Source organism: Mesoplodon densirostris, chromosome 6 (genome assembly GCF_025265405.1).
Source record: "Mesoplodon densirostris isolate mMesDen1 chromosome 6, mMesDen1 primary haplotype, whole genome shotgun sequence".
NCBI classification, from domain to species: Eukaryota; Metazoa; Chordata; class Mammalia; order Artiodactyla; family Ziphiidae; genus Mesoplodon; species Mesoplodon densirostris.
Genome location: NC_082666.1, coordinates 116,108,420 through 116,129,138, shown reverse-complemented (window position 1 = coordinate 116,129,138; position 20,719 = coordinate 116,108,420). Strand labels below are relative to the sequence as shown.

The window sequence follows — 20,719 nt, the reverse complement described above, 5'->3', positions numbered from 1 at the left end:
CAGTCCTCTGACAGAATTTCCCTTAGCCCCGGCTAGTAGCGAACAGTGTCTGCGCATTTTCGTCCCATTTCACTGGGAAGCGGGGTTGGGGGCGGGTGGTTGAGAGAACCGGGAACAGCGAGCGGCTGGGAGGGAGCTCGCGTCTCGTCTGCCCGCGACCCCTCCTTCACCATCGCTCATTCATTTCGCGCCGCTTCCCTTGCCTTCTCTCTCCGTCGCACGCACTCTGTTTTCCTCATTCACCTTTGTTTTTCTCTTGTCCCCACGGGAAGATAAACTCCGCGAGGCAGGGCGCGGGCCGGGACTCAGGGCGAGAGGAGCGCGGTCGGCGTCCAAGGGCAGGGTGGGATCCTGTCCTTACTCACATATTTGATGTATTGTTCACCACTAACTTTTTTTTTTTTTGCATTGATTTTGAACACTTAAAATATTGCATCAGAATACTATTTATCTTGATCACTGGGTTTTTTGGCGCAAACTCCCTTGAATTCTGCGCCCCGCGCGAGTGCCTCACCCATTCCGGGCAGGGAGTTGAAACTATTTTTGCTCGCTGTTGGATCTCAGGGCCGGGCACAGTAATACTCTGGTTCTCGGAATAAAACATTCTTTAAGAACCGCCTCCAGTTTCTTGCAGGGACCCTCCCAGTCCGAGAGCAGTACTTCGGGGCAAACCCGAACAGGGCCCAGGTGTCCCCAACGCCGGGTCCCTACCCCCTAAAGGTGGAACCCTCCCGCGCGGGTTGCCGGGACCCCTGGGGCAGGCGGGGAGCGACCGAGCGCGAGGTGGGGCGAGCGCCAGCGGGACCTGGGGCGAGGGTGCGACAGGCGGGGCTCAGGGGAGGTGCGGAGGGGGAGGGCATGGGAGAGGGGGGAGAGGAGTGCGTCCCCGGGAGCGCGGAGAAGGCTTGCCGCGCGCGACCGAGAGCTGCGCAGGTGGGTGGGAGGTGAAGGGGGCTGCAGAGGAGGGCTTTGGGGCGGGACGCGGGGGCAGGAGGGTCGGGGTCGGGGGCGGGGCCCCTCGGCTCCCTGGAGGCGGGTGCTGTGTGTGCCGCTGCTGCGGCCGCTGCGTCTGGGGTCTCGGCTGTCTGTGAGTGTACCCCCCTCTCCCCAGTACGGACGCCCCTACTCCAGCCGGAGGCCGAGGCTCAGGCCCATGCCAAGGTCCGGGTGCCCGGCTGTGCGAAGGGAGCCAGCCGGTCCCTTCGGCTGGCTGCAGGCGGACGGTGACCGCAGGTGACCGTCCGCCTGCAGGTGATCAGCCACCTGCGCTCACTGCCGCCCCCTCCTCCGCCTCGTTTTCCCGCAGGTGTCCGTGCGCTCCGGCTCACCGCCCCACGTCTCCCGGCAGGTGTCCTCCCGCCGCAGGTGTCCTCCCGCCGCAGCTGTCCCGGCTCCCGGCCATGGTGGACGTGCTGGGCGGGCGGCGCCTGGTGACCTACGACGGCATGTGGGTGGAGGCCGAGGCGGCGCTGCAGAACAAGGTGGTGGCGCTGTACTTCGCCGCGGGCCGGTGCGCGCCCAGCCGCGATTTCACGCCGCTGCTCTCTGACTTCTACGCGGAGCTAGTGGACCAGGCGCGGCCGTCCGCGCCCTTCGAGGTGGTCTTCGTGTCCGCCGACGGCAGCGCTCAGGAGATGCTGGACTTCATGCGGGAGGTGCCTGGCTGGCGCTGCTCTTCCACGACCCCTACCGGCATGAGTGGGGATGGTTTGGGGGTTCTGGGAGCTGTTGGGCGCGCCCCCAACCCCCATCCCAATCCCTCATCCCTGTGCTTCTCCCAGCTGTCGGGAACTCTTTGTTTTATTTATTTTTATTTATTTATTTTTTTGCGGTACGCCGACCTCTCACTGTTGTGGCCTCTCCCATTGCGGAGCACAGGCTCCGGACGCGCAGGCTCAGCGGCCATGGCTCACGGGCCCAGCCGCTCCGCGGCATGTGGGATCTTCCCGGACCCGGGCACGAACCCGCGTCCCCGTGCATCGGCTGGCGGACTCTCAACCACTGCGCCACCAGGGAAGCCCTGTCGGGAGCTCGTTGATAACCCCATCCCCACCCCAACCCGTTCGAGCCTCTCTCAGCTACATCGTAGTCTGTGCTTCGGCTTCCCAGGGAGGCTCTTGCGCTTGGCTGACAGGGAGCATCTGCATCACCATGGGCGCTTGGTGAGCCTGGGCAGTGGCCTACTCTAGCCTCTGACTCAGTGGGTCTGAGGCTCCGGGAATCTGAATTTATAAGGAGTTCTGGTGATGCTGATGCTGCGGTCCAGGAAGCCCGCTCTGGTAAATCACAGCCCGGGGACGCCCCATCCTACAGCGCAGGGAAGACACCGCCCCTTATCTGGAGAGCGGAAGAGGGGAGACCCAGAAAGGCCGCTCAGGTCAGAACTGGAGACCATGATTTGACTGCTGTGGGCCTGTAGTACGGGACTGGGGGCCAGGTGCTGTGGGGGAAGGATCAGGACTCAAGGGCTGGAGGAACTTAGTGCCAGGCCACGTTGCAGTTTCATTTTTACTGGCAGTGACTGAAATTTCATTAAGATGTCTCCTGCTCCTATAACTGTAGAAAGAAGCAGGTTTCTGGACTCTTGAGGAGACCTGTCAGAGGTGACAAAAATCCTTGCTCTCTGAAGGGATCTTGCCCCACCCTTGCTTTAGAAAAGATGTAACATGGCAGGGAACCTCAGCTCCGCTGGATTTCAGAGTTTGTGAGCAAACTGGAAATCGACCCTAGTGCTCTATTGGCTGTGGTCAATGAGCTCCATGGAGAGGAGGAGGGAGAAGTGGAGGGAGGTGGTAGGACCTGGGAGGGGGAAGAAGGAGGAGGAAAAGGAAGGATGTGGGGGCTTCCCTGGTGGCACAGTGGTTAAGAATCCGCCTGCCAATGCAGGGGACACGGGTTCGAGCCCTGGTCCGGGAAGATCCCACATGCCGCGGAGCATCTAAGCCCGTGCACCACAACTACTGAGCCTGTGCTCTAGAGCCCGTGAGCCACAACTACTGAGCCCATGTACCACAACTACTGAAGCCCACGTGCCTAGAGCCCGTGCTCCGCAGCAAGACAAGCCACCACAGTGGGAAGCCTGCACCGCAACGGAGTAGCTTCCACTCGCCGGAACTAGAGAAAGCCCACACGCAGCAATGAAGACCCAGCAGCCAAAAATAAATAAATAAAATAAATTTTTTTTAAAAAAAAGGGAGGATGAGGGAGGGAGGGCTGGGGGAGGGGGAGGGGGAGGGAGGGGGGAGGGCTGGGGGAGGGGGGAGGGGAGGAGAGGGGGAGGACTTTGTGGAGGATTTGCAGAGAGGAATGGGGCACAGGCACCGACTGTCTGGCATGTTTGGGGTCTCCTCTGGTGTAAGGGTCCACATGTAGGTTGATTGCTCTTCACAAAGTGCATTACACCACCATCCCTTATGGAGGTGAATTTCTGGGTTTTGTTTTATAGCATGTGTTGCATTTCTCTGGGGATTAATATTCAGTTGTGGCATTTCCCCCCCCCCCCACACCAAATTAATTATTCTGAGATGGCTTTCCTTCTGGACAATTAAAAATGGAAGCTAACTTTGGAAAGTTCCCTGGAGGAGTCATTTTCCCCCAGCACATGCTTTTGGTGATGCCGAGGAAGAGGTGAGACCCAGGCCCTCGCTGGTGGGGGTGGGGGGGTGCCTGCTTCCTGAGGCCTCACTCACAGCAGGATTAGGAAAGTCTTCGATGATAAATCCAAATGCCCGTGATTTACTTGGCAGAAGGATTCATATACCTTCACATCTAGTGGTGGTTGTAAAATTTTTGCTTTGCTTAGCGTTCAAGTTATACACAGCTTTTGAAAGAACATACTTAGTTTTGAAAGCGACAGAGTGACAGTGTTAGTAATAAGCTCAGGCCCTGGGCGGAGCCCAGCTGTGGGACCTATTCGTGGGGTGACTGTAGGTAAGGTATTCAATCTCCGAGTATAATGATACCTCACAGGACAGATGAGGACTGCGCTGAGGCACGAATTCAGAGAGTTGTCAGCTGGTTGTGTACCAGGACTTTGTGTCTGTTGCCCATTTCACGGTTTTGAGGAACAGGGACTGGTACTCCTGGCTCTGGATCCTGTCCTTTCGGCTACAACTTCCTCTCCCAGGGGACACTGAGCCTCAGCACAACCTTGCTAGGAGTGGGGTGCGGGGGGTTGCCGTGCTCCCTCCACTTCCCGGAGGGAAGCCTTATCTGATCAAGGCCCATTCAGTCCACTACAGGTGCTGAGCTGTTCAGGGCACAGGCAGCTGCACTCCGCCAGCTCAGGCTGGCCAGCCTGACCTTGGAGGAATCTGGAGGGGGCGTTTCTTTGGGGGGGAAGTTAGCTCCTTGCGCCTCCCCCTTTCCAGAATGAACTTTGTTAATCCTGTCATTGCAATTTATAAGTTAGAAAATGCGGTATTTTATGGGAAATTCTAGGAGCTAGACCCTAAATTCTGTTCATCCCAGCCTGCATTTTGGAACCAGCTCATGAGCAAAAATGGAAATAGCTGCCACCAAGGAGAACTAAAGAATGTAGGAAGCCTCCAGGAGGCCTTTTCGGAAGTTCTTAATTTGTGCAGAGCACGGCATCTGCTTGGTGCTGTGAGAAGATGGGTCCAGAACCATCATCACCAACCAGTCATGGTGAAGGACCCCAGGCTGTCTTCCCTCAGAGGCCAAAGCACGTCATCTGCTGTCCACTGGATTTCTGCTGATCACCCTGAGGCTCAGGAGGAGATAGATCACCACAGAACCCACACACACCCCCTCCCGCCTGGGGTTACCCCAGGCGTGGCTGGAGGTGCCGCTGCAGATGCACCTGCAGGAAGAGAATGCTTAGAGCCACTCACCTGTCCTCAAGGTCGCGTGGATCTTGGCTGTGCAGTGCAGCCGGCATACGAGACCTGGCCTAGAGAGGCAGATGTTTACTGACATCCCTACAGCTAGGGGGCAGCACGGGCCAAGGGCGGGCTCTCAGGTCCCGACCAGATGCCTGTGTGCAGGTAGGCAAGAGGCCTGAGAGGGAGGACAGCATCGAAGACCAGGTTCTGTCCTGCCTTCCTTCCCTTTGTTATGGGCCCAAGAGCCAAGTAACAGCTTCTGACTTTGCCAGCAGGAATATCTGTCATTTGCTGCCTGGCATGTGGGACCCACTCAGTCCATGTCTCGCACACTGACCTCCAGCATTTGACCCTCCATCGCCTTGTTTTCTTCCCTTTCCACCTGTGTTCTGCTAGACTGGAAAACTGATGTTCCAGAGTGCGCCACACACGTTTCCACCTCCACAGGTCCTACACGTGCTGCATCCTCCAACCCTGGAGCCCCTGCTTCTCTGCCTAGTAGCTCCTCCTTTGTGCCCCTGGGGACACCGGGAGCATGTCTGGCCCCAAAGGCCTATGCCCTCCATAGCTCGAGCCAGTGCCACCCTGTGCTAAGGGTATGTGTCTGGTGGGGGGGGCATGTCTCTGTAGTCTCTAATGTTAGACCAGACATTGTTCAGTGCTTGGCGCCTGCAGGGCACTTGTTTGATGGATGCTCGGAGCAACTAGAGAGATTTGCTCGGTAATGGTCTGCCGGTGGCTGAGACGGAAAGAGACTGGAGACAGAAGTTGCCATGGCAACCCAGAAGCAGTTGTGCCAGGGATAAGGATGTGCTGCTTTAGGTGGAGGGAGGGAGCCAATGCGGCAACTGCACACAGAGCGAGGGGGAAATGAGCTCTCAGATTTCCCCGAAATGGTTAAAATTCTCAGAGTTATCACTTCATTCTGCCCAGCAACAAGGCTCTTTCCTTTCTGAGGCTTGGTCTATTCTCTCTGGACACAGTGCCCAGAGGAGATGGAGATGACTTCGGGGGAGGAGGGTTGTTATGTGTCTTTCCCGTATGGTTCCAAGGTTACAGCTGTCCCCAAGCAGAGGCTGCCAGGGTGGGGATTTGAGGACCCATATTGGGTGACTCTTTTTTTTTTTTTTTTTTTTGTAGTACGCGGGCCTCTCACTGTTGTGGCCTCTCCTGTTGCGGAGCACAGGCTCCGGACGCGCAGGCTCAGCAGTCATGGCTCACGGGCCCAGCTGCTCCGCGGCATGTGGGATCTTCCCGGACAGGGGCACGAACCCGTGTCCCCTGCATCGGCAGGCGGACTCTCAACCACTGCGCCACCAGGGAAGCCCTGGGTGCCTCTTTGAAAAGAAGCTGGAGCAATGAACTGTCTTCACACCTCCTTCTCGCACCTCAAAGCCCCACCTGGCTCCTGATAGCCCCGTGTTGTCCCTTTTCCCTTCTCAGTCTTGGTAGAACTTTGCTCTGTTTTTTAGTCTAAGAATCAGGTTTGGCTTTGTTGCTCACCCCATGTTGATTCATTTCCTTGTCCAGTGATTTCTGTCCTCAATCTTCTTTTGCCTTCTTTCTACTTTCCTTGTAATTGCTTCATCATTGTTTTTCTAGCTTCTTGAATGAAATGCAGAACTCATCTATATAGAGGCCTTTTAATTTTGGATAAGAGTGTGTAAGACAGGGGCTTCCCTGGTGGCGCAGTGGTTGAGAGTCCGCCTGCCGATGCAGGGGACACGGGTTTGTACCCCGGTCCGGGAAGATCCCACATGCTGCGGAGCAGCTGGGCCCGTGAGCCACGGCCGCTGAGCCTGCGTGTCCTGAGCCTGTGCAAAAAGGGTGTAACACATAACTCTCTGTATCTAATTGTATCTATAGCTTGGAACCTATAGTATATGGGTGTTATGATTTCATATATAATATATGGTTATTTAGTTTTTAACTGATTCCAAAAATTATTGCCTATTGGTTTCCAATTCCATTATGTCGTTAAGTGGTCTGTGTATCACTGATTATTTGAAATATATTAAGATCCCTTTATGACCGAGAACATGACTGGTTTTGTCACCGTTTCCTAGATGTTTGAAAACAAGGCATATTTTCTCTCCATTGGGTGTTGGTACTGTGGTTTTTTTCCTGCTTGAATTAAGATTTGTCTTGGCCTTGGATACTGGAAAGCAGCAGGAAGGGCCTGATGGAGGCGTCACGGGGAAGATTTAGTAACAGGAGGGTCTCAAGTGCATTTTTCCTTCCACTCAGTTTTACAGCCCTGAGGGCGACAGATGAGGGAAATCAGACTGCAGTTAATGTGAGGCCCTGGCAAGCTGGCCGTGGTAACAGGACGGGGATTTTCACTCAGCTGTCCTGTCTTGAGGGTACTAATCCCTGTGAAGGTTCTGGGGAGACTTGCAAAACTAAGAAGGCAGAAGCTCCTTTCCTCAAATGAATACAAATAATTTTGTGAAATGGTCACTCAAGGGGTTACATGTGACAGTAAAATGTTTCACCCATAATGTTAATCAGTGTGTCCTTGAATCTGTAAGACAGAAAGTCTAGTGAGCCTTTGTATTTATCTAGAACTCATGGAATTTTAACTTTTGCTATTAAACGTACCTGATGTATTTAAACCTCCTGAGATGTAGAAGGGATACAAATTTATTGGGTTATTTGTGGGTTTAAAACTGCACTGTGCAATTTGGCAGCCACTAGACACATGTGGCTACTTACATTTAAAACTGACTAAAACAGGGAATTTCCTGGCAGTGCAGTGGTTATGACTCAGTGCTTTCACTTCCGTGGCCCGGGGTTCAATCCCTGGTCAGGAAACTAAGATCCCACAAGCCGCTTAGGGCAGCCAATACATACATACATACATACATACATACATACATACATACATACATACATACATACATACATACATAAAATTAACTAAGATCCAAAATTCAGTTCCTCAGGCTCACCAGCCAGATTCCAAGTGCTCTGTGGTCACATGTGGCTGTGGCCGTGACATTGGACAGCACAGATGCAGAGCAGTCCCATCACTGCTGACATTCCTCTGCGACAGCACTGTCTTGGACCCAGCTAGCAGCAAGAAGAAAAGAGCCCAAAGGAATCCTCAGCCCAGTGGGAGGGCTCACCGGGCAGGCTGGGTTCTAAGGCTTTGCAGGCTCAGCTGGCACTGGGGAAGCGCTGGTCCCTGCAGATGTGCAGCAGCGTGGCCTGTCCCACGCTGACCCTGGGTCGCCCTCTTCTCTCCCACAGTGAGCTGAGGACCAGGTACCACATCACGGCCATCCCCAGGCTTGTGATCGTGAAACCGAGCGGGGATGTCATCATTGACAAAGGGCGGAAGGAGATCCGCGAGCGGGGGCTGGCCTGCTTCCAGAACTGGGTGGAGGCAGCTGACATCTTCCAGAATTTCTCCGGTTGAGCTGGGGGGATCTCCGGGGACCTGGACAGGTGTGTGTCACTCCTGTTACTGCAGCGTGAATATGACAGAGGAGAGGAGCATCCTGTTTCCTTTCTCGATGCTGGTGGTTTCTTTCAGAGCAGAAGCACTCAGCTGTGATGGAAAGAAAATATTGCTCAGGGAATGCCCTCCCTGTAGCCTTGTTTGTAGATATTTTTATTATTCTTATCATAGCTTTCTTCACATGAGCTTAAGTGTGTTCACATTGAGCTATTGGAAATCTATGCAAAATATGTATTTATACAGGCTCTTCAGGTGAAATAGCATATTTAGTGATACATTTTCTGGAGATGCCTTTACTTTAATGATATGCTTTCACAAGTATATTTATTACTAAAGTTTGCAGAATCTATTTGCTCTAATAAACAAACCTATTTCCACCTGGAGCCCTCTGATTTCCTTCTTTTTCGTGGCAAATCAAGTGCCCTTACGAGGAAAGTGAAGCACTCGAGAAATATCATTCTCAAACACTTTGTTCGGTTTTTCAAAGAGGATAGTTTTTTTTTTTTTTTAACATATTTATTGGAGTATAATTGTTTTACAATGGTGTGTTTGTTTCTGCTTTATAACAAAGTGAATCAGTTATACATATACATATGTCCCCATATCTCTTCCCTCTTGCATCTCTCTCCCTCCCACCCTCCCTATCCCACCCCTCCAGGTGGTCGCAAAGCACCTAGCTGATCTCCCTGTGCTATGCGGCTGCTTCCCACTAGCTATCTGTTTTACATTTGGTAGTGTATATATGTCCATGCCACTCTCTCACTTTGTCCCAGCTTACCCTTCCCCCTCCTCATGTCCTCAAGGCCATTCTCTAGTAGGTCTGCATCTTTATTCCCATCTTGCCCCTACGTTCTTCTGACCATTTATTTTCTTTTTTTTTTAGGTTCCATATATATGTGTTAGCATACGGTATTTGTTTTTCCCTTTCTGACTTAATTCACTCTGTATAACAGTCTCTAGGTCCATCCACCTCATTACAAATAACTCAGTTTCGTTCCTTTTTAAGGCTGAGTAATATTCCATTGTATATATGTGCCACATCTTCTTTATCCATTCATCTGTTGATAGACACTTAGGTTGCTTCCATGTCCTGGCTATTGTAAATAGAGGTGCAATGAACATTTTGGTACATGACTCTTTTGATAGTTTTTAATTATGAGTCTTTTGGGATTTTTTTCTTCTCTTTGTTTTCTTTTCACAGTATTTTAGAAAGAAAAGAAAATTTCAAGGCTGCATAGACACATCTTCAAGATCAAACCTCCACATCTTCTAAAAGATGTTGATTGATCCAGGTAAACGAAAGTTCACACATAATCTTTTTTTCTTTTTAATTTTTATTGAAATGTAGTTGATTTACAGTGTTGTGTTAGTTTCAGGTGTACAACAAAGTGATTCAGTTATACATATATATTCAATATATAACTATACAACTATACATATACATATTCTTTTTTTAACATTCGCTTCCATTATAGGTTATTACAAGATATTGAGTAGAGTTCCCTGTGCTATACAGTAGGTCCTTGTTGGTTATCTATTTTATATATAGTAGTGTATATCTTTGCTGATAGCAAGATATGCGTGCAGTGCCAGTTACAAGCTCCTGAGCCTCTCCTCTCGCTGGCCAGCCTGCTGGAGACAGCCAGCAGCATTCTCATCCACACAATTGGAATCGTGAAATACCAGGCAGCCACCTTTATCCTGGTACCCATCTGCTGACCCACTTGGCCCACTGGGTCCCTCAGCTGGGAATTTGGAGCAAAGCTGTCCCTTGTAGGATGCAGGAATCCCCATGTTTCCCTAACGAGGTCCTCTCTGGAGCAGTGCTAGGCAAAAAGTCAAGAAGGCCTCTGGTTGTTCTGCTAAACCCGGAACATGAGACCTGAGTCCATGAGGGTGAGACCACATCGTTGGCTTAATTAGAGCAGGGCTGGGGACTCCATGGCACAGTCACTTTGATCTCCCTCCAACCCCCCATCAGTCAAGTTCTCTCCACTGAGACTGTGACCCGGTGTCATTGGGGTCCATGGGTTGACTAAGGACATATTTGATGGAGCTAACCTGGTCATTATTTGCCCCAGAAATAAAGTGTAAAAATGCAGTTTTCTTCCCAAAACAAGAGATGGTATATTCACTTAATTATGGTATTTTCCCCAGAGCCACAGTGTTAGCTACCCTCTTCATCACATCACATCGCATTACCATTGCTTTTTTGTGATGAAAACATTTAAGATCTGATTATGGTATTTTTTATCACACATTCTTAGGGATGGGTGGGCACCTCTTGCAGGTGTAAAGTCCACAAACCATGTGTGCACGTGTGTGTGTGTTAACCACAACCAGACTTCTTAAAAAGTAGAGATATGTCCCTCCGGGTAAACATGCTCATTAGCTGCCATGAGGGAGCCCAAGCAGCATGCTGACCCCGGGGGCTGGAGCAGCATGCTGCTGTGGACTTGGGAGCTGCACAGAGTTGCATTTGTGGTCATTTGGCACCTGAAGGGAGAGAGGGGTCCCAGACAGAGGCTACCCCACAGCTGCACCAACGCTGCGGGGCACATGCCTCCTCCCCAAGGGTGTGGCTCAGCTGGGAGTGTAATGTGTCCTTTACGGTATTATTGTTACCAGAAGATATATATTTTTTTACTATTGTAACACCCCTAACAGTTAATTTTTCTCCAGGCAGAGTATATCCAGCTTTCTATCAGAGAACTATGGAGCTGTTTGCTATTTCTACAAGTGCCTTTGGCCACTGTATTACAATAGCAAAACATGCTCACTGTGGAAAAAACACGGGAATATCCTATCATCCAGAGGTAAAGCCACTGTCGATGCTGTGCTACATGTGTGTGTCCCACTAAAGTCACCCACCAGTACTTTCCCTGTGAGTACTCATTGATTCCCATCTTTATCCTACAACCTGAAGACCGTTGTGTTGTCCTGGACCACCAGCAGCAGTATGGTTGTTGACAACAATTAAGTATGGGTTGGAGAGAATGAGAAATATAGCATCCTGGCTGTCGTGGTCAGCTCTGGCCGCCACAACAAAATACATTGACAGTTATTTCTCACAGTTCTGGAGGCTGATGTCCAAGACCAAGGTGCTGTGTGGTTGGTTGCTGGTGGGGGCTGTCTTCCTGCTTCCAGACAGCTGGCTTCTCACTGTGTCCTCCCATGCAGAGAGAGCTCTGACATCTCTTTTTATAAAGGCACTAATCCCATTGGGGGGGGCCCATCCTCATGACCTTGTCTAACCCTAATCACCTCCCAAAGGCCCACCTCAAAGTATCATCACATTGGAGGTTAGGGATTTAACATGTGAATTTTAGGAGCACACTCAGACCACAGCTGTGGCCCCACCCTAGCCCTGCATTCCATCAGGATTCCCGGGTGTCCGTGTGTGCACTGATTTTAGAGAAGCGCTGCTATAAGAGGTGTCTATGTACTAAATTTGTTGAGATCATTACACTGAGCCCATAACTGTGGCATCTTTTCTCATGCCCAGGCTGCCTGATAAGTTGGCAGTATTCGCTGCAGGCTGAGGATGTCCAGCCACTCACTTCTGTGCAAGAACCACGTGCAAACCCCGGGAGGTCTCTCCTCAGCAATTTCACTTGAGAAAACATGTTGCTGATTGTGTGCTTGTGCAGGGCAGCCACTGAGAGAACACACACACACACCACACACACAAACACCACACCACACATACACCACACCACACATACACCACACACACACTACACACCATGCACAACACCACACCTGTTTTCTGAGTCTTTCCCTCCTTTCCTTTCTCTCCTTCTTTAACAGTATTTTGTTCTACTTCTATGAAAGCAGCATATTCTTGTCTTTTAAGTGGGACACCGATGGGGTTGGGGGAACTAAGTGGAACACCAGTGGGCTTGGTAACTTTGAGTTCCCCTTTAGAGTGATCTTGCTGGGCCATTTTGTTGGTGAGACTTTCCTCCTGGGCTGGCCACATGGGTCAGGAAACATCCTCCCATCCCCTGTTGGCAGGCAGAGGACTGGCTGCCAGGACTCTGGGGGCTGGCGGGGAGGCCATATTTTCACCTGATTTCCCTGAGTTCACTTTGGCACCACTTCCTTCAGCTGTGTCTCTCCCACCAAGAGGACCCACTGGTCACCTCTGGGAAAGGAGGTGGGTCAACCAGGGCAACGGGGTAGGGAGGGAATCCAGCGTCTGATGACTTCATGAACAGACGGCCCTCATAGGTGCCACGTGTCTACCCCACGGGGCGTCTGGAGCTGCTGGGTCCCAGGCCTTTAGGATTTCCAGCTGTAAACCAGTTGGTTCCCACTTCCCCAGTGCTGGCCAGGATCCTCCGGGTGTGTGGGCCCGTAAGGGCAGCCACCACTACACCCTCTCACTTTTAGAGCTTCCAAACATTTCTTATTGTTCCCTTTTTTGTTTTCCCAGAATTTAAAAAAACCTTTTGCTATCATTTTAATGGCTCTGTCAGGGAGTGAAATTGCATGCAGATGTTCAAACTGCTTGTTTGCCTGAGAGTGGAGAAGAGTTCATTTTAAGTTTGCAGTGCCACGAGGATGGTTCCTTTGAAAAATTTTATTTGATTTAGTGAACTGACAAAATGCTGTGTAAATCTAGCTTTCTGCTTCAAGCGTGAATTTCTAATCTTGACAATGTCTCTGCAGTTGTCATTGCACGTTCAGTGTTATTTCTACAATATTTCTCTGCCTTTGTCGTTGGAGTATGAGAATGAGAACACTTGCGCCTGGTTGGACCCCGCCATTTTACACCATGGAGAGGGAGCAGCGGTAAATGTGCCCCTGATTAGGATCTAAAAGGATGATTTTTTTTTTTTTCGGTACGCGGGCCTCTCACTGTTGTGGCCCCTCCCGTGGTGGAGCACAGGCTCCGGATGCGCAGGCTCAGCAGCCATGGCTCACGGGCCCAGCTGCTCCGCAGCACGTGGGATCTTCCCGGACCGGGACACGAACCCGTGTCCCCTGCATCGGCAGGCGGACTCAGCAACCACTGCGCCACCAGGGAAGCCCTAAAAGGATGATTTTAATCTGGGTGGAGCTAGTTGTGAATCTTAGGCCTGAAATCCTGGACAGTAGCTTTCTACTCTGTGTGAAAGCCACCCGTAATCCAGTATCCCATGGGCACAGTCTCTCCTTCAAAGAACAATTAATCGTAGGCAATAGTAATTGAAAAGGAATTCCATTTGTTACTTGCATCATTGAAAAATAATTAAGGAGATCCATTCTACAGCCCCAAACTACACATCGAGAGCTCACCTTGCCTCTGCTTCCCAAAGCTCCCTCCAGAATCTCCTGTCGACTCCCCCACATGGGGCTCCCCACACCCCTTCTCCTTCTCTCTCAGTTCCTCCTCTCATAGAGTGTTTTAGTGACTGTGGTTCAACTTGCATCACTTTCCTTGTTCTCCTGATGCTGCCTTCTCCTCACTGGGGACCTGGGCTGATCTGGAGGGCTCTTAGTGGCTGCGGGAAGTGGCGAGTCTACAGGATAAAGAAACCATTCTCTCTCTGGCTGTGGAGTAACATTGAGAAGGCTGGCTAGGGATGCGGCAGACCACGTCTCCCTCATACGTTATATAAAATGTGTCTCTTATTATTCCAGATGAATATAAATCCCTGGATTAAGGCCTTATGATTTGGGGGTCAGCATTCTCAGTGATAGGGCATAAGATAAATCATTTTTCTTATGTCCTTTTACTTTCTTGCTTTCCTTTTCTGAAACAGAAAAAGTCATTATCTTTAGTCTCTTTCCCTTACGTATGTATCATGATGATTTTATTTGTTACAAATAATCATCTTCGGTTTGGGGGAAAACACACTGTTTTAATACAAGGTTTTGGATATTAACTAATACATTCACGCATCCATTCGTTCGGCAAGTATCTGGTGCTCGTCAAGCACCTAGGCTGGCAGACATTAAACATTTCATAAAATGGTCTGCGACAGAGTGTGGACCTCAGGCAGGGTTTAGGTTCACAGGTGAGAGAGGAGGGCGGAGCTGGCGGAACCTGCAAGGGCAGCTGCCCACCTGACTACACAGCCCTATGATCGGGATCTCAGTACCCTTTCTCCAGAGAGCAGGTCTGAGGCCATTCCCAGGGTGTGATTACTTCTTTACATGGATGGCGACCATCTGCTGTGAGTTGGATGGGAGAATCTCTCTCTGCATTGAAGGAAGTCATCCAGCAGCATTTCTGTCCTTAGGGCCCTGGAGGTGATGACATAGAGCGGCGCTCACTGAAGGGTGGGGGATGTGCCCAGGACCGCGCCCCGTGTGTCTCTCTTTCCCTCCAGGGGCAGGTTTGCTCCATGACATTTTCTCCCAAACAGATTCACCAAGCATCCTTTGTAAGGCCAGCATCACGCCCCACATGGCTCTCATGGAGCAGGATTTCCTGGGAGGATCAACACAACCAATTGGCTGAAATGAAAGCTCAGGTTGACAGGACAAAGGGGATGGGCTGGGGCTTTTCTGGGTCCACAGAGCAGATTTTGTGGGAAAAAAGTTTGTGAGGCTTTGGGATTACAGGAGAAGAGAGGCAACCTTTGTAATTGTAGCAGATATCTTTGCAGGCTGCGCTTTTGTGCACCTCAGCCGACAAGGCCCTTCTTTTCTCCTCCCGGTCCCAGTTTCAAGAGAGACCCAAGAAACCGCGGGCTTGGGTGGTTCCCCTTCCAGTGGGGGGGGGCATCAGAGCTTCTGTGGTGAGGTTCCCAGCCCTGCAGCCAGCTGTGCCAGGATTTCTGGGGTGCTTACACTGTGAGGATGTTCTTAAGGTACAGTTGATTAAGTAGACACTCACGCGGCTTCCCAGGTGGCGCAGTGGTTGAGAGTCCGCCTGCCGATGCAGGGGACACGGGTTCGCGCCCCGGTCCGGGAAGATCCCACATGCCGCGGAGCGGCTGGGCCCGTGAGCCGTGGCCGCTGAGCCTGCGCGTCCGGAGCCTGTGCTCCGCAACGGGAGAGGCCGCAACAGTGAGAGGCCCACGTACCGCAAAAAAAAAAAAAAAAAAATAGACACTCGCATACACAAACGAACCACTTTTGCTGTCTGAGTTCATCCCAATTTGCAGAATTGGTGGGTTAGGAATGGTTTTCCTCCTTCCCTGTGTTCAGGTGGGGAGGCGCCCACCAACAGCCTGAGACAGGCAGGAGTAACCCAGCCCCAGAGCATCTGCCTTGTCCCCAGACAGACCCCAACTGGCTGCGCAGTTACAGATGTGCTTCCAAGCCCCAATCACCCGGAGCAAATGAGATGGAAACCAACAAACAAAGAACTCAACAGTATCCCTCCCCACTCAAGAACCTTTGAGCCAGGGGAAGAAAATTACAGGAGGAGTCAGTTCACCACCTCATTTTATTTTATCAATAAAATAACCCCCTGGAGCAAAGGTCTCTCCTTCACATTTCAGGAACTGCCCCACAGCTATTGGTTCAACCTTGCTTCATTTAGCAAACGTCATTTGAGGACTTGTTTAAGGGGCAGATGATTGTGCCTTCTTCTCCCTGCCAGGGCTTCCCAGGACCTAGGTCCAAAGGGGAGGAGACAAGCCCTCTGTTCCCAAGTGTCAGGTCACACCATACTCACAGGGCTCCCTGTCCCCATTTTCAGCCTCTTGGCACCTGTATCAGTCAGCTTGGGCTGCATAACAAAGCACTACACACAGAGTGGCTTAAACAATAGACACTTATTTCTCACATTTCTAGAGGCTGGAAGTCCAAGATCAAGGTGTGACCAGGGTTGTTTCTCCTGAGGCCTCTCTCCTTGGCTTGTAGGCAGCCACCTGCTCCCTGTGTCCTCAGGTGGTCTTTCCCTCTGTGTGTCTGTGTCCCAATCTCTTCTTCTTATAGGACACCTAATATTAGATTAGGACCCACCCTAACTACCTCATTTTAACCTAATCACCTCTGTAAAGACCCTATCTCTAAATACAGTCATATTCTGCAGTACTGAGGGTAATTCCATATATGGATTTTGGGGGGGGGGATACAATTCAGCTCATAACAGCAACCAACACTCAATCTCCTGAAAGTACTCTGCACTGAGCAGAGACATCTGCTTCTAACTAATGCACTCTGAGTTTCTCAGTAAACTCAGACAACCCAGAAACAACAGAGGAGGAGAAGGAGTGGGTGACAGCCTTTCAGGGACCTCTTTCCCTTCAGGTCCACCTGCTCTCCTGTGCTGCCCACCCAAGGTGGCCTCTGGGGTGTAGGACAAGGAGCTGGAGGCCTCTGCTTGGGGCCGGGAAGGTGGACGTTGCGGCCTGCCAGCAGCATGGCAAGTGGGTAGACACCACGAGGAGGAATAGCAGCTCTCTGGAGACGGGAGGCTAATTATGGCTGACCCAAGATGCCCCGCTCTCCTGAGACCCCAGAGAGACGGCTGCCACGGGGGCTCCTCTGAGACTCAGTGCTTCGGCACCTAGCAGGCTGGTCCTCCATGACCAGCCAGCTTTCACTGCTGGCTTGTTCCACAAAGACAGTGACAACACAGCAGTAACTGCAAAGGGCGCTCTCTTTCCCAAGTACATTCACTCACGTGCTCTCATCCCCCTGAGTGCCCGCAGCTGCTCCTGACCCCAGCTCTACGACAGAATCTACATTCCATGCTCTGCACTTCCCGCCAGGTGTAACCTCATCCAACTCGCCCAGTCCATTTACAGTTATTTTTATTTATTTATTTATTTATTTATTTATTTTTGGCTGTGTTGGGTCATGGGTCAGCGTTGCTGCACACGGGCTTTCTCTAGTTGCGGCGAGTGGGGCTACTCTTCATTGCGGTGCACGGGCTGCTCATTGTGGTGGCTTCTCTTGTTGCTGAGCACGGGCTCTAGGTGCATGGACTAAAGTAGTTGTGGCACACTGGCTCAGGAGTTGTGGCTCGCGGGCTCTAGAGCGCAGGCCCAGTAGTTTTGGCTCCTGGGCTTAGTGGCTCCACAGCATGTGGGATCTTCCCAGACCAGGACTAGAACCCGTGTCCCCTGCACGGGGCACCCTTGTGGCTTGTTTCATTTCCAACCCCTCCCCCAGGGCAATGGCCGTCCTGATTTCTAACCGCACAGATCAATTTCACCTGTTTCAGCACTAGCTCAATGAAAACGTCCCTCTTGGACTCTCTGTGTCTGATTCATTTCACCCCATGCTAATTGTTGAAATTCATCCATATCATTGTGTGCAGCTGCAGGTCCTCACTTTGTAAATATCTTGCAAATGATTTACTGATTCTGCCACTGATGGGCCATGAGCTACTTCCAGTTCAGGGCTGTTACCAATAACACTGCTATGCACATCCTCATTTGTGTTTTCTGGTGACATATGATCTGTTGGGATAGATCTTGGAATCCCCGAGTTATAGGGTATGCAAAGTTTCAGCTTTAGCAGAATCAGTCAAACGAGTTTCCACAATGACTGCATTAATCCATGCTCCCACAGTGGTGCTCTCTGCACTTGAAATTTTCCATCTTTTAACTGAGTCTTCCTGGTGGGTGTGGTTGGTATCAAATCTTGGATTTGTGCGTTTCATTTTTTATCCTTTGGGCAGAGGTCCATGTGCAGTGTCATCATTGGCCAACATGAGGCTCAACTCTTATTTTTATTTGTTCCCATGTTTATGTCCCTTTTGTATCTCCACAGCCCTCCTCCAGCACCAGGAACTCATGCTGTAGGTCTTGTGCATACTTTGGTTTGCATGGCTTCTTGGGCCGTGTGTGGGGTTTTCTCATGTGTATGCATATTTTCAATGACATAAATGACAATACCGCATACCCATCTCATAGCTCACTCTGTGTTCTGCTTTCTTTACTCAGCATGACACTCTTAATAACCACCCATGCTGCTTGTACTCAGGTCACTGGTGCAAACATGTTGGAAAATGACCATCTGTCTCTCAGGTCAAGGCCAGCCGCCTGCACGAGATGCTGATTCCAGGGCCAGGTGACCTGCAGCAACAATCCCAGGCATTGCTGGCAGTCTTCTACAGCCTCTTTTTGCTCTTCAGTCTTCCAAGGTCTGCAGAATCAAGGCATCCTGAATACTTTTCTCTTTTTGCCACGTGGAGCCTGGTTTCCATGTTACGTTATTTGAACCTCTAATCTGAGGCCTCTAGCTGCTGCGTGTCCTGCCCTGGTGCCATCTGCCACGTTGCACCTCTTCACTCTCCTGGGGGTGGACACAGCCCTCCAAGCCTAGCTGGGCTCTTGCAACTCATATCCAATGACTGAGGAGGTTAGCATCTCCTGAGGGGCCTGTGAGCCTCTTGGCCCCCTCTTCTGTAACACGTCGGTTCATGCCTTTTGCACATTCCCCACTGTCCTTTCTTGTCACTTGCAGGAACTTGACAGACAACATGGGGAGGAATCTCAAGGCTTCCTGAGATCCTCTGCTTTCAGCCACTGCAAACGTCTTCTCTCTTAATCAATTGTCCATTAGTTCTGTCACAGAAATATTGCATTTTTACGTAAACTAGAGTCATAAGAGCTCTATTTATCACCTGCGATTTGGGGGTTTTGTCTCAGCAGTTCTTGAGCCAGCTTGAGATTTCTTAACATAGGAAGGAAATCTCATGCTTTCATCCCTGTACTTACCTTCCAAGCCCAGCCCTGCTCCTGCACCCCCAGGGCTCTGCAGTGATCAAAGTCGCCACACCCAAGAGCCTCTGGGTCTTTTCAGCCTACACCCTGGTCACCAGCTCCTTGGGAAGGCAGGAGCCCGTGGCAAGTGGAATGTGGGTGAGAGTAGGGAAGATTCATCTCCACAGGGAAGACGGGGCCAGAGGGATAGCGAGGCCAGAGCAGGCAGATAGACGCATCCAGCTGGTCCAGGAGCCATTTGTGCCCAAGGTGACAGGCCTTTTCTTAACATCTGCATTGAAGCCAGAATTCACACTACCATGTGAAGATCTGTGTTCAGATTTCCTGATGCTGAAAGGAAGGGAGACTGAGCAATGATTCCTGAGGAAACTGCAGGCCCCCTTTCTGCTCAGGGTTTCTGCCATCTCCACCTTCCTCTGGGAACAATGGTCCTTACACAGGTGCCCCCACCTCCCTCTAAGAGCCTGCAGAAAGGGGAAGGGGCTGCGCCACTCTGGGAGGGCTCACTGGCTTTGCTGGGTCACCCTGAAAGGTGTCAGACACCCCAGTCTCTCCTGCCTGCAATCTCAGGACTTGGCTTTGCTGGACATGGGGAATGAACCTGGCCAGGAGAGCAGCCCCAAGAGGAAGTGAGCCATCTGGGAGGCTCCCTGTGGGGAGGGCACAGGTGTGTGCACTTTGTGAGAATACATTGAGCTGTTCATTTCTGTTAACTTTCAATAAAAAGGAAAAAAGAAAAAAGAAAAAGAGAAAGAAAAAAAAGAAAAGCAGTTTAAATTGTAGTAGTGATCTCAGGTGGCCCCGGCCTGCAGTGGCTTTAAGCAGGATTTTGGTTCCCAGCCAGAGATTGAAGTCAGGCTGTGACAGTGAGAGTGCTAAATCCTAGCCACCAGGCCAGTGGCCAGTGACAAGGCCTTGGCCTGTATGGCTTTGCAGAAAATGAATTTCCACAAAGAAATGGAAAGTAGTGAAACAAGTAAAGTGTTTATTAGGAGGAAAATGGGTAAGTGTGGATAGACACATAGGTGGACTCAGAGAGAGAGTCGTGCCCCCGTGGTAGTTTGAATCACTTATATGGGGCATTTCTTCCAGGTTTTCTTTGGCCAACCATCTTGCTTTGCCTGGTTCTGAGTCCATATTCGGTTTATCTCAGGGTCCTTCCACGTGTGTGCGCGCATCTCTTAGCCAAGATGGATTCTAGCGAAGAGGCCTATGGGTACATTGACATCACCTATTGTGGGGTGGCACCCCCTCCATTTTTGACCTTCCAGGAGCCTTTCTGTGCATGTGTAGTCAGGAAGGTCTCCTTGACTTTGAGAATGAGGAACAGTGGTCTTTCATCTCTTATCTAGGCAGGGCTCAGCTTCTCTTCCCTCCTGCTATTTTGGAGTTTCTGTCTACAGGGGATGAACTCCAGCTGCTCAGCCTGGAGCCTACCTATCTCCTGCCTCAGTAAGGCAAATAATAAGAGACCACACAGAAAATTTTGCTTATTGACACAATATTAAAATACACTCAGACTGAGGGTTTCCCACATGTGGGGCTGGGTTCAGAATACAGAGATGGGTGACCTGGTGCCTGCTTGCGGCCCTGTACACCAGTGCACACTGAAAAAAGAAATGTTCACATACTGAGGTATGGGGAAGTCGTTCTGGCTTATACATGAGTGAACTTGAATTTTATGCTAACTAAAACAGCCTGTTTGTGGCCTGTCAAACATACATTGTACATCTCATCTGCTTTAATTATTAAAGAAAAGAGCATCTCTGTCTCTTGACCAAAAGTAAAGACTG

At 50.7% G+C, this 20,719-nt stretch overlaps 1 protein-coding gene across 1 annotated transcript; it reads left to right on the top strand.

Moving 5' to 3' along the window:
- The first annotated feature begins 1,400 nt into the window (after positions 1-1,400).
- Positions 1,401-8,265, top strand: NXNL2 (nucleoredoxin like 2). The gene is given in 3 exon segments (XM_060100525.1): positions 1,401-1,650; positions 1,653-1,698; positions 8,097-8,265. Coding segments are annotated over 3 exon segments (465 nt in total).
- The last annotated feature ends 12,454 nt before the right edge of the window (positions 8,266-20,719 follow it).